The 13,902-nt window shown below is 39.3% G+C and overlaps 1 protein-coding gene across 5 annotated transcripts in view; it reads left to right on the top strand.

Moving 5' to 3' along the window:
- The first annotated feature begins 951 nt into the window (after window positions 1-951).
- Window positions 952-13,902, top strand: part of bbox1 (butyrobetaine (gamma), 2-oxoglutarate dioxygenase (gamma-butyrobetaine hydroxylase) 1) — a 155,444-nt gene continuing 142,493 nt past the window's right edge. Inside the window, exons 1-4 of one of the 5 annotated variants that reach the window (XM_073049695.1) lie at window positions 952-1,092; window positions 2,575-2,710; window positions 7,998-8,470; window positions 12,285-12,399. In XM_073049695.1, coding sequence (XP_072905796.1) covers window positions 8,093-8,470; window positions 12,285-12,399 — 493 coding nt within the window. In that variant the 5' untranslated portion in view covers window positions 952-1,092; window positions 2,575-2,710; window positions 7,998-8,092. Of the gene's footprint in view, window positions 1,093-1,343; window positions 1,573-1,656; window positions 1,750-2,574; window positions 2,711-7,997; window positions 8,471-12,284; window positions 12,400-13,902 lie in introns of those variants that run through there. The other 4 variants (XM_073049699.1, XM_073049694.1, XM_073049696.1 and 1 more) reach the window with 4 other exon arrangements.

Genomic DNA, 13,902 nt, shown 5'->3' on the forward strand with positions numbered 1-13,902 from the left:
GAAGAGTGAACAAAATGGCTTCTGCTGTTGACCTGTTGTGAGGGTGGGCAAATTGGAATGAATCCAGGTCACCCCTCAGGCAGGAATTGAAATGCTTCCTGTCCAACATCTCAAAACACTTCATCACAGTGGATGTAAATGCATTAGGGTAGTCACTGAGCCAGTTTACCATGTTCCTCTTGGGATCCTCCCCCACCCCCCGCCATCTTTGCTGCGCTTACTAATCAAAAATGTAGCAACCTCCGCAATTTATACTCAATGACTTGGCCTCTACAGCCCTCTGTGGCAATGAATTCAACAGATTCACCACACTCTGGCTAAAGAGTTCCTCTTCACAGAGTAAACAGAAGAATTTATTCCATTTAGTATCGGTCTCAAGGACTGGAATCCAAATATTTAACATGAAGGTTGTGTGTAAAAGAAAAAGTTTCATTACACTTTGAGCCCACTACCCAGAATTACAATGGACAGAGATTCAAACATAGTTTTCAAAAACTAATTGAATAATAAATGCAGGCAGAAGTACCAAGAAATGGGAATGACAGATTGTACAGTCTAGTCATGATGGCTGAACCTTGTCTTGTGCTGCAGTGATTTATTATTCTGTGATTTGGTTTAATGTGAAAATACATCATCATATATTTTGTTATAACTACCATGGAATTTGATATAATGCTTGTTATTGGAGGTAAAAACAAATAAGAATTGTTTTTTTATAAAACTGTGAGAATTTTTTTAAAATTATGTATGTTTTATAAAAAATATCCAGCCGTACACCAGATCTCCACAGCCTGTGTTTGTCAGCTGAATGCCTGTCGTAGATGCACTTTACCCAAGGAAAGTAAGCAAGTTTAAAAATAAAATCCAAATACACTGCCGGTTTAACCTTTCATCGGATTTTGGCCTGCCCCACATGCCACATCACATGTCATTCTTTTAAGGTCCCGAACGCTCCGGGATAATGATATCCTCCCCTCCTCCCATCACATTTCTTCATCCCTGTAACAATCGCTGACGATCTCGTTGTTACGGTACTTTTAAAGACCTAAGCACACCCCTTAACTGCACAATCAAGGGAACAGTTCGGTGCAGGTAAGGGGGCCGCAGCACAAGTGAGATTGAGGGCAGTCGGTCAGTTGTTTGCATTGGTCGGGTGGATGATTCCTGAGCCGGGCATTAAATCCCCTTTGCACAGTCGCTCTGCAAACCGCAGACCAGGCAACGCCAGATTATAGCCGGCAGCACACTTGTGTTACCTTTGCACCCAATGAATTAAACAAACTCCCATTTTAAAAGGAAGATACACATATATATCCATTTCTCAGCCAGCTGATATTAGAAAGGCAAAAGTACTCGGCGTTTTCAAGGCCTTTCGACTGCAATCTGTCATTGGCTCATGCTTGAGGCCCTCCCCTGCCTGCGATTGGTCAGTCGGCGCTGAAACGCTCACCGGGTAGGGGCGGGGTCGCATTGGATTCGACGGGATGACGTGACACTTGGCCTGATGTAACGACTGGAAGTATATGTTGCTACTTCCCAGAGACTCAGCAAGTTCATTCAAGTCTCCTCTAGGTATGAGCAGTAGCCGGCTCGGTGATCCGGACTTCAATGTGATAAGCACAGTGGGGTGGTGAGGCAGCTCGCGAAAGGTTTTACAGAACCTAGGTCAAAATAACAATACAAACACGAGAATCTGCAGATGCTGGAAATCCAGAGCAAAACACACAAAATGCTGGAGGAACTCAGCAGGTCTGGCAGCATCTACAGAAATGGGGCAGTCAACATTTCGGGTCGAGACCCTTCTTCAGGATTAGAAAGGAAGGGGGAAGAGGCCAGAATAAAAAAGGTGGTGGGGAAGGGGACGGACTAGGAGAAGGAGCAATCTGATAGGAGAAGAGACTGGACTGTGGGAGAAAGAGAAGAAGAAAGGGTACCAGCGGGAGGTGATGGGCAGTGAAGAGAAGATATCCGAGCCCAGAGTGGGGAATGAAAGCAGAGGGAAGGGAGAGGTAAAATTTTACCGGAAAGGGACATTCATTTTCATGCCATCGAGCTGAAGGCCAACATAGACGGGATATGAGGTGTACCTGACCTTTATTTATTGCATTGCTTACGTCATTAAGTTTTTTTTTAAACAAGTGTATTCTTACTAAATTCTGAAAAGTAATAACTTAATATTGGAGTCTGTCTTCATTTGAACAACGTTTTGGGGAATCAGTCTAATAGATATGCAAATAGGATATTGTGTGCAAACTGTGGAGGTGCTAGAAATGTTAGAATAACTTTTAATAAGTAGTTTAGTAAGACTATATTGTAATAATGCAGTTAAAACATTTAAAGCATTTACTTAAATCTGGTGTTAAACCTTCAATAAGTTAAAGCATTTGGCAGGAACCTTGTTTAGAAGATAGTCTGATTCCTGAGAATATCTCTGAAGTGTTTATGGAAATATTTCTTTGTAATAGGGCATTAGTTCTATTTAATAGATAACGTGATATTCAGAATGATTATTTAAAAATTGACTATTTTGTTCATTAGTTTAAAAATGAAATAAGATTTCCTTCTCTTTTACAGGAATATAATTGACTCCTAACCTCTCCTAACTGCAGTGGTCAATGTTGTGCAGAAAGAGCTGGGGGCATTACCAGTGAAGGCTTGGACCATGGTCTGTCCTATGTAGCCAGCAAAAAGGCAGCTGGGGCCCAAGCAGGTGCGTCTTGGGTTTGGAGAAAGTGTGAGGAGCTGAAAGAGAAATTGTTAAGTGTGACATTCAGTTCTGCTAGATGGAGGAGTGAGTTAATGGAAGGGAAATGGTTAGGTTTCCAGACAACAGACTGGAATGAAGCACAGCCAGTCTACATTGGTAACACCCATTTAGTCTATTTAAAAATCTGAAGATTCTTTCTGATACCATTGGCTCTAACTAATCAGGATTAAGTTACATAATTATTTTGCTTTAATTTTAAGGGAAGGGAATTCTGCAGAGATTGTTACCTGCTGGTCAGCTTGGACGTGCTGGTCCAAACACCCTGCTTCTTTGCTGTATGGCTATGAGGCTATGACTCTGTAAACCAGAATTCCATAACAATTCTATTTTATTTCTAAGTTCTGTCCAAGTTTAATAACAAGGCTTCTTGCAGTAATACTTTGGGATGAGTCTTTGTACTATAAATCCATCTACACTGTTATTAAACTTGGACAGAAGTTTTTTGACTAATAAAAAATGTGGAATTAAATAGCTTCATTAGTGATTTCGAATTTGATCTGTTTTTCTTTGCTATCTTTGTTAGTTTTAAATGATTTATTCCTCAGTAGTATTCCTCGTTCTACTTTTTATTGACTCCAAAGGTCTTTTACTTCTCTGAATCTTCTAACTTGTTTTTAAGCAATTCTTTTAATACTTTGTGCATTGATATCTCATCAATTCATGTAAATTTTCCAAGTTACACTTAGTAAAATTAAGTCGTCTTGAAGTACTGAATAATTAAAAAAAAATCTTCAAGCTGCTTGCTACTTCCTGAATGGTTTAAACAAAAGTTCATCAGAGCAGTAAGGTAGCATTGTTCAAGAAGGCAAATGGGGATAATCCTGGAAACTTTAGATCAGTGAGCCTTGCGTCAATGGTAGGGAGTTATTAGAGAGGATTTGTAGGGGTAGGATTTTATAAGAAAATTTTTAAAGAAAATTTTGACCTAATTAGGGACAGTCAGCAAGTCTGTGCTGGATGAGCCATTGAATTTTTTAAGAAGGTGACAAAGGTGATTGATGAAGACAGAGCGGTCAATGTTGTCTACATGGATATTTGACAAGGTCCCTCGTGGTAGGCTCATCCAGAAAATTAAGGTGATGGTGATTTGGCCATGTGTTTCAGAAGTAACTTTTGCCCATTTAAAACAGAGTAGTGGTCAATGGGACTTATTCTGGCTAGAGGCCCATGATTAGTTTGGAAAAAAGATACAGGCCTCCCCCTTAATCAATATTTTCAAATAAGAGAGGTCTTACTTAACGTATCACCATTGTATTCTTTTGTGAAATATTTGCATTCCTTCTCTGGTTGTCTCTGCCAGATTCTCTGGTGTAAAGCACACTAGAGAAGTAGGAGGCAAACACGGTCCATTCTTTTAGAACCATTACCTGGAGAGTGAACTTGGTTAGCCAATCGTTACGTATCCCAGTAATCAGGAGAATCCTGTGGTAGCTGCTACAAACATCACAAAGAGCCTGCTTTATTGTAGTTTGCAGGTACATTATTGCACTACAGCATTCATTGCCTTGTATCACATTTTGTATCCAAATAGTCATAGTTAGAATCATGAAGTGGTACAATATGTAAACAAATCAGTTTGGCCCACTCTATCTAAGCCGAGCAGTGAGCCTCCGTCTGAATTAATCTCACCTCTCAGCAACTGGCCCATAGGCTTTCCTATGGGCAGTTCAGTGCTGGAAGATAGGATGTTATCTAGACATTTCTGAATTGCTTTCATTAACTCTGCTTCATGCACTCTCTCTGACAGTGTATTCCAGGTACTCATCACATTCTTGGTTTAAAAAAAAAAGTCCCCCTTGGATCCCCTCTAAATCTCTTTATTTTACCATAAATCTATGTCCTCTAGCTTTGCCTGTCTCTGATATAGTTAATAATTTCCTGCAGTCTGCCCTCATAATTTTGTATACCTCAGTTATCTCCCCTCCTAACCACCTCCACTCCAGCAAAAACAAACCCCATGTCTCCTCTTCATTGAAACACTCCTTCCTATGCAACAAATTGGTAAATCTCCTCTCCAGAACTCTTACATCTTTCCTAAAGTGTGGTGATCAGAATTGCATGCTGTACTCCAGTTGAGCTCTAACAAATGTTTTATAAAGTTGGAGCATAGCCTCCCAGCTGTTGTATTCAGTGCCCAGACTAATGAAAGCCAGCATCCCATTTGTCTTCCTAACTATATTATTTACTTGAACTGTCACCAGAGATCTTTGGACATGTACACCAATTCCTTTTGTTTCTCAATATCCCCTGGGACCCTATCATCCATTGTGTATGTTCTAGCCTCATTAGTACACCCAAATTGCATCACCTCACATTGATTCAGGGTACATGTCATCTGCTATTTCTCAACTCGTCTTACCAATCACCCTTCAGCCAAAGTTTCCCTCCACCAATGTCATCTGCAAAATTGCTGATTATACCCCCTACATCGCATCCAACCCACGTATGTACATTACAAACAGCACTGGTCCCAGCACCAAACCCTGTGGGACACTACTAATCTTTGGCATCCAATCATAAAAAACCAGCCTTTTAATTTCACTCGTCTTGTCAAACAAATTGTCGTAGATTCCATGGATCCAATTTGGATCAGATTCTCTTTGAAAACATTGTCAACGGCCTTGCTGAATTCCATGTAAACCACACCTGCTACACTACAGTCATCAATTCACTTTGTTACCTCTTCAAAGATTCATTCAGATCGATTTGTCCTCGACAAAGCCTTGCTGGCTCCCTCTGATTTAGTCCCTGCTTTTCCAAGTGATCATTATTCCTGTCTACATCAGATATTTTATTTCTAATAAAACTGATTGCTAAGAGTCACCTGGCTTTTCACCAGCTGCTTTTCTCAAAAAGGTGAACAAAATTTGTTGTCATCCTGCTGTCTGGTTTCTCAATTATGGCCAGTGAAGATTTAAGAAACTCATTCAGAGCTCCAGTGATCTCTTCCTTTGATTCCTATAACTACCTCCAGTAGATTTTTATCTCCTTTAATCATGCTAAAACTTCAATATTCATGGAGACTTGCACTAGGATTTCATCCTTCCCTTTGCTAAACTCTCTGCCTACTAAACCCATTTCCTTTGAGAATACCAATGAAATGTGTTCATTTAATACCTCACCTTCCAGTTCCATGCACACTTTCTCCCAGTGGCTTCTACTCTTTCCCTGGTTGTAATTTTACCATCGATATACTTGTAAATTTCCTTTGAATTTATCTTAATAATGCCTGCTAGTGTTCTATTGTGATCCCTCTTATCCTTCCTATTTAGTGTTCCTTCCTTTACTTTTTATACCCTTGATCTGCATACTATCTTTAGTCCACCACACCTGACGTATCGTTCCCCTTTTCTCATTATCTAACCCTCTGTGTCTCAATACCCATTATTCCCTGCACTTGTTACCTGTCATTAGGGTTTGCAGAAATTTTCTTATTGTAGGGTTTATGGAAGGAATCCTGAAGTGATCATCTATATGAAGTGATGAAATCTTATTCATAGGTTGACCCAACTCTTGGTTGTTTTGGCACAAATTTGTTTCCAAGTTGCTCACTAAATTATAGCCTATGGTGAGAACTGGCATTGCCGATCCAAATGCTGTTAACTTTTGAATTGTGGGCTGTATCAAAGATGGCGATAAATAAGCATACAGAAAGGAGATTGAAAATGTGGCTGAGTGGTGTAATAACAACAATTTCCAATCAATGTCAATAAGACCAAGGAGCTGATTGTAGACTTCAGGAGAGGGAAACCAGAGGTCCGAGAGCCAATACGAGGAAATCTGCTGATGCTGGAAGTTCAAGCAACACACACAAAATGCTGGACTACAGGGTTTCAGCCCGAAACATCAACTGTACTTCTTCCTATAGACGCTGCCTGGCCTGCTGCGTTCCACCAGCATTTTGTGTGTATTGTCCGAGAGCCAGTAATCATTGGAGGGTCAAAGGTGGAGAGAGTCAGTAACTTTAAATTCCTGGGTGTCACCATCTCAGAAGACTTGTCCTGGACCCGTCATATATTGCGAAGAAAGCACGACAGCACCTCTACTTTCGCAGGAGTCCGCAGAGGTTCGGCATGTCATCGACAACCTTGGAAAACTTCTGTAGATGTGTGGTGGAAAGTGTGCTGACTGGCATTGCATTACGGCCTGGTATGGGTGGAAAATCCTACAAAAGTTAGTGGAAACATGAGGAAATCGGCAGATGCTGGAAATTAAAGCAACACACACAAAATGCTGGTGGAAAGCAGCAGGCCAGGCAGCATTTATAGGAAGAAGTACAGTTGACGTTTCAGGCTGAGACCCTTCGTCAGGACTCAAGGTAGTGGATTTGGCCCAGTACATCATGGGTAAAAACCAATCAACCGTGAACACATCGACATGAAATGTTGCTGTAGAAAAGCAGCATCAATCATCAAAGATCTTCACCACTCAGGACATACTCTTTTCTCACTGCTGCCATCAGATAGAAGGTACAAATGCCTCAGGACTCGCACCACCAGGTTCAAGAACAAAAGGGGATAGCTTTTATCCTGTTATTTCATGCTTGTTATCTATTGCTATTTATTTATATCTGTATTTGCACAATTTCTTTACAATTAACAGTTCCTGATGTTTACAGTTTACAGTTACTGCTCTATAGATCTAATTATGCCCACAGAAAAAGAGTCTCATGGTTGTATGTGGTGACGTGTTTGTATTCTGATAATAAATTTTACTTTGAACTTTGAACAATATCCCACTTAATTTTCTAAAAGTAAGTTAAGCACAGTACAATGTTCTGAGAATAGGAATGTTATGGAAAAGGTATTATTCTTGAATAGAATGCATGTTTCCTTTCAAGTCACAATATCTGAGATTGGGAAAGGTTTGTCTTCAATTTTTCATGCTGAATGTGCTCATCTTCACATATTTGGCTGCAAATGGAATGGAGTCCACAGAGACATTCTGCAAAGTCCTGTGTTCAAATAGTTCTGAGAAGCTGGGAAGTGGCTCAAATGGAAGGACGTAGATGGAAAGTTAACATTGTTGGTGACCCCCTAGAAATTTCTTTTTAATATAGATTTGTCATGCAAGTTAATGATAACCAATAATATTGACTTTTATAATTACTTTTCTACAGGTATATTTGTATTTGGAATATTTTAGCTGAGTAAGTGGCAATTTAATATCTATGGCCAAGTTGTTGCTAAACTAAATTTGTATTTATGTTTTGCTGTGTTTGGATTTACAGGAACTCAATAGAGCTTGAAGTGGACTGTTAGAATCTTGGTTCAACAGAGTGAAAGCGCAGTCAAGGGCACTTCTTGGAGTGTGCAAAATTCCAAAATGTGGCGTTCAGCTGTAAAATATGTTTTCAGTAACAGAATATATCAACGTGGAATGCAAAAATTGGTGCCTGCACGGAACACACGGCATCAACCTGTACACAATGTTCTTAATCAAGGCTGCAGACTACACAGCCCCTCAGCTTTTAAAATAAATATGCCAGTTTCTTCCATCCAAAAAGTAGAGACCTCTGATCAACAGCGATGGTTAATTGTCCACTGGGAGGAAGGAAACCATAGCCTGTATCCTTATGCATGGTTAAGAGATAACTGCCAATGTTCCCAGTGCTTCCTTGCTTCAGCTAAAGCAAGAATTCTTGGCATAAAAGATTTGGATGTGAACATTTCTCCAGAGAAAATCACCTTGACCGACTCAAAGGTATTATTAGATTAAAGAATTCTTCATGCATTGTCAATATTGCTGCATAATTAAGCCATTAATCTACAAATTAGAGCCACTTAGCAAAAGATTAAATTATACCTATCTTTTTTATTGTGAATCTCTAATTAACATATCAATGAAATGTTAAGAATATGCATTGTTTAGGAGTACTTTGACTTGAAAACATATAGGGAATGCCAAATATATAATTTGGTGATACACAATCAGTTTTATCCTATCTAAAACAAGGGAATAAATTAAGTTCTTGCATTTAAAAAGTATGATAGATTTAAGTATTCTTGCGATACTACCACAAAGATACCACTCACAAGGGGATTTCATTGTGTGTATTTTATTAGAAATAGAATTCTGTATTTCAGTTGATTCTGTAAACAGATAATGACATATTGTCACAACCTCTGGTAATCGTCCCCAAATGACCTTCCCCTCAATAATTAATTTTCACTTTTTTTGATAATGATTGATTGAGTTGCTCAGTTGTATCGGGACTTAGGGTGATACATTAAGTTTAATTGTAAAAACAAGATCAGTTCTACTTTTCTCAGCATAATCATATTTATGCCAGCTAATAAGCATAGTATTGTATGTAACTACAGGGCAAAACTGTGAGATAATATAGTTCTAGAAAATGTAATTGTGATCCACCATTGCATCTACAAAGCAATTTATTTATTTATTTTGCATTTGATTCCTTGTGCAGCACTCCATTGATAGACCATGTTGTCTTGTTCTTTGCTACATTTAGCACAGTTAATTTCGTACTGCACCTTTTGGCCACTGTGCAGTAGGAAATGAACATATTTGTATACACTAAAATTTCTGTATCTATACCTCTTATTTATCTTTTAAATCGATTGTAGGCAGGTATTGGATATCCCAAAAATACAGATTTTTTTTTGCCTACAAATAAGCATGAGTAAACACTAATCTTGAATGTGGGTCGGCTGTGCTGCTACACAAGGGCAGCATCCATCCTTCAGTACCATTTGGCTGTGCAGTACACATAAAAGAAAGCTACCGAACTTTGTCTTGTTGAAACACAAACAGTACAGCAACTACATCTGGAACATCTGTGGTGATATAAGAGTAGTAGCATTTCTAGTAGGAATGTAACCCAAGTAATATTGTTTCATTTGCGAATGGGACAAACGTACTATAGAATCTCATTACTTTAAAAAGGATTCACCACTCCGTAAGCAGTTGGTTCCAGGGCAGAAAAGTGTGGCACATAAACCAGTTGTAGACTCAACAAAAATACTTCTTGCTCCCTCTTCATGTAAAACTGAGGCTTATGAAAAATTTTGTGAAAGCAACGAACAAGGAAGGTGAAGGATTTTGATATTTGAGACAGGTCTTCCCCAGAATAACTGATGCCAAGATTAGGGAAGGTGATTTTGTTCATCCATAAATCAAACAGGTCATCAATGACAGGCAACTTCTAGTGGGACTGGGGAAAATGGCATGGAAGGCATTCAAGGATGTTATTGAAAGTTTCCTTGGCAACTGCAGAGCACCAAACTATGTGCATATAAAATGTAATCTTCTCCCCCCCCCCCCCCCCGGAAGTTTTCATGTTTTATTGTTTTACAACATTGACTCATTGACTCATAGTGGATTGAATTTGGCTTTTTTGACACTGATCAACAGAAAAAGACCATTTTTGTGTCAAAGTGAAAACAGATCTCTACAAATTGATCTAAATTAATTATTCATCCCCTTCAATATGACACACCAAATCATCACTGGTGCAGCCTTCTGGTTTTAGAAGTCATGTAATTAGTTAAATGGAGACCTTTGTGCAGTCAGGGTGTTTCAATTGATTGTAGTAAAAATACACCTGGATCAGGAACGTCCATCTGCTGGTGAGTCAGTGTCCTGGCAAAAATTACACTAGAAAGGTCAAAGAACACTCCAAGCAAATCCGTAAAAAGGTTATTGAAAAGCATTAGTCAGGAGATGGTTACAAGAAAATTTCCAAGTCACGGAATATCCCACGGAGTACAGTTAAGTGAATCATCAAGAAATTAAAAGAATACGGCACAGCGGTAAATCTACCTAGAGCAGGCCATCCCCAAAAACTGAGTAACCGTGCAAGAAGTGGACTAGTGAGGGAGGTTACCAAAAGACCTGTGACAACTCTGGAGGAGTTACAGGCTTCAGTGGCTGAGATGGGAGAGACTGCACACAGAGCAACTGTTGCCCAGGTGCTTCACCAGTCACAGCTTTATGGGAGAGTGGCAAAAATAAAGCCACTGTTGAACAAAAACTCATATGAAATCTCGGGAAGGGTTTGCCAGAAGGCATGTGGGAGATTCTGAAGTCAGTTGGAAGGAGGTTCTAAGTTCTGATGAAACCAAAATTGAGTCTTTTGCCCATCAGACTAAATGCTATGTTTGGTGTAAGCCAAATACTGCACATCATCAAAAACGCACCATCCCTAACGTGAAGCATTGTGGTGGCTGCCTGATTCTGTAGGGATGTTTCACTGCAGCAGGCCCTGGAAGGCTTGTGATGGTAGAGGCTAAAATGAATGCAGCAAAATCCAGGGAAATCCTGGAGGAAAACCTGATGCAGTCTGCAAGAGAACTGTGACTTGGAAGATTTGTTTTCTTGCAAGACAATGACCCCGACCCTAAAGCCAAATCTACACACGAATGGCTTAAAAACAATCGAGTTAATGCCCTGAAGTGGCCAAGTCAGAGTCCAGACCTCAATCCAATTGAGAATTTGTGGCTGATTTTGAAAAAGACTATTCCCTCATGATCCCCATGCAATCTGACAGAGCTTGAGCAGTTTTGTAAAGAAGAATGGGGAAAAACTGCAGTGTCCAGATGTGCAAAGCTGATAGAGACTTATCCACACAGACTCTAGGCTGCAATTGATGCCGAAGGTGTATCTACTAAATACTGACTTGAAGGGGGTGAGTAATTATGCAATCTATTATTTTGTGTTTAATAATAGTAATAAATTTAGACCAAATTTTAGAAATTTGTTTTCACTTTAACACAAAAGTCTTTTCTGTTGATCAGTGTCAAAAAAGTCTAATCTACTGTGATTCAATGTTGTAAAAAAAAAACATGAAAACTTCCTGGGGGTGGGGTTTTGTGGACTGGCATTATAATGCCCATTCAGTCATGTATCAAACTGCAATTGTGTGAGAAATAGCAGAATTTTCCAGCAAGGGATCAAGCCATAATTTACATATTTTTAAATTTTTTTCTCAAAGCAGCCTGCACATGCATAAAGATTCAAAGATTAAAAGTACATTTCATCAAAGAATGCATAATTATACAACTTTGGGATTTGTTTGCTTACAGGCAATTGCAATACAAGGAACCAGAATGAACCCAATTTTAAAAAAAAAGACCAACTCCCAAAGCACCCAGGGAAAGGGAGGGGGCAAACAAATCATGCAAACAATAGAAGTGAGCAGCCACAACAACAGCATTCTGAACCAAATTGAATCCTTAGATCCAAAGCCCTGTAGCAGCCCAGAGCAGGCCCAAATCCTCAGTGTTCAGTTGAGCAGAGCAAATTGCTGCAAAGATAGGGTAGATGAATCCCATTGCACAGAGCCCTATCTATCATCATGCGAAAGATGCAATAAAGTCATTTAAAGTTGTTTGTGTGTGCATGCTCATATCCACTCCACAATATTAAAGCTGTCAATTTTACCCGTGCAGTAGTCCAAATAATTGATGCCACTAGTATGGTTCATAATCTAATAACACAAAAACTGCGGACTATGTTTACGAATTTCTGTTTTTAAATCATCACCGTTTTGCTCTAGATTTCAGTGGTATGGCCTGACCAGCACATAAGTGAATTTGATGCAAATTGGTTGAAAACAAGATGTTTCCACCAATCAGCAAGAGAAGAGAAGCAAAAACAACATTTCTTCAAAGGTGAGAATATTTACCTTTGTACCTGCAGAGATACCCGATAATGAGGCTTGAATCATACACAAATATCTCTTTTTTTTTAAACATATGGTGCATCCATAACTATTAATAGTATGCAGTTAGCATCTGATGTAGATTTTTTAAATATTTGGCAACTGGTGTTTTGGCAAATACATCTGTTAAGTATAAAACAGGAATTTTGTGCTACAGTACTTCATGGGGAAAGAAGATTGAGGCAGTGACAAAAATAATTTTAGTTTTATGATACAGTCATGATGTATTACTATATTGTGAAATATTTAAATCAAACCATAGACAAGCATTGATAACACCTTATTAACAAAATGTATTGAATAACCATATCCAATATTTTGTTATTTATTCCTATTAATGAAAACCAACTTTATTACTTCCATTTTCTACTTGTGGGATGTTGATGTTATTGGCAATGTTGACATTGGTTGTCCATCTCTAATTGCCTCTGATATTTGGAGAAGTTAAGCTGCACTCAGGATGGCATGACTGGAGTTGTACGTAGATCAGATGAGGACATTGGTGAACCACGTTTTTAAAGACAAATTCATAGTTTTAGGGTTATGCTTACTGGGGTCAGTTTTTTTTTTGCTAAAGCAAATGTAGCTACACTGGTACCACACAAAATGCTAAATTCTTCATTGGGCTCTTGTCTGGAGTCCAAACTGACAGAGGTACATAACTCCCTGTACTGCCATACTGGGAGACCAGCACACATCTCTGCCCTTGATTGGCATTCCTGCAGCAGTGACATGAAGATCATCAAAACGCAGCTCAGTGGGTGCCTGCAAAGGCTCATTTCAGATGGGCTGAGGTGAGTGGAGTGGCTGATGAATGCTGAATCTTACCTTAGTCAAATGGGCAAACTTTATTCTGTAAATACACTTCCCAATTTTTCTATACTTCTAGATTTCTTGTGAAAGGATCATCCGAATGTCTCTTTCATCAGGCTCCCAGATACGGTTAATAACTCATTGGGGTGATTGATAAGTTCATGGCCTAAGGTAGAAGGAGATGAGTTATTAACTTCAAACTTTCTGCATAATCACTCAAAGAATTGACCTGCATGTGCATGTAACGAGAGCTGTATAACTCATCTCCTTCTACCGTAGGCCACGAACTTATCAATCACCCATCTGTGGACACTTTCTGAATGTCCGTATGCTCCATGACCGCTGGACTAAGCGTGTAAATGTAGGAGGGGACTATGTTGAAAAATAAATGTGCTAGGTTTTCTAAAATTGACTCCTACCTTAGGCCACAAACTTATCAATCACCCCTCGTAGTAATTATTTATTTCTGACTTCTGAACTTCAATGAGCATTGCCCCAGCCTGTTTATGACCCAATGTCAGACCACAACCTCTGCCTCAGTGATCATCCTTGAGAAATTTCACGAACTTTCCTGCTGTGAGAAGTAGCAGGATTGATGCCAACATTTTCCAGCAGGGCAGCACGGTAGCGTAAAGGTTAG

The sequence above is a fragment of the Hemitrygon akajei genome, chromosome 6 (assembly GCF_048418815.1).
Source record: "Hemitrygon akajei chromosome 6, sHemAka1.3, whole genome shotgun sequence".
Classification (NCBI taxonomy): Eukaryota; Metazoa; Chordata; class Chondrichthyes; order Myliobatiformes; family Dasyatidae; genus Hemitrygon; species Hemitrygon akajei.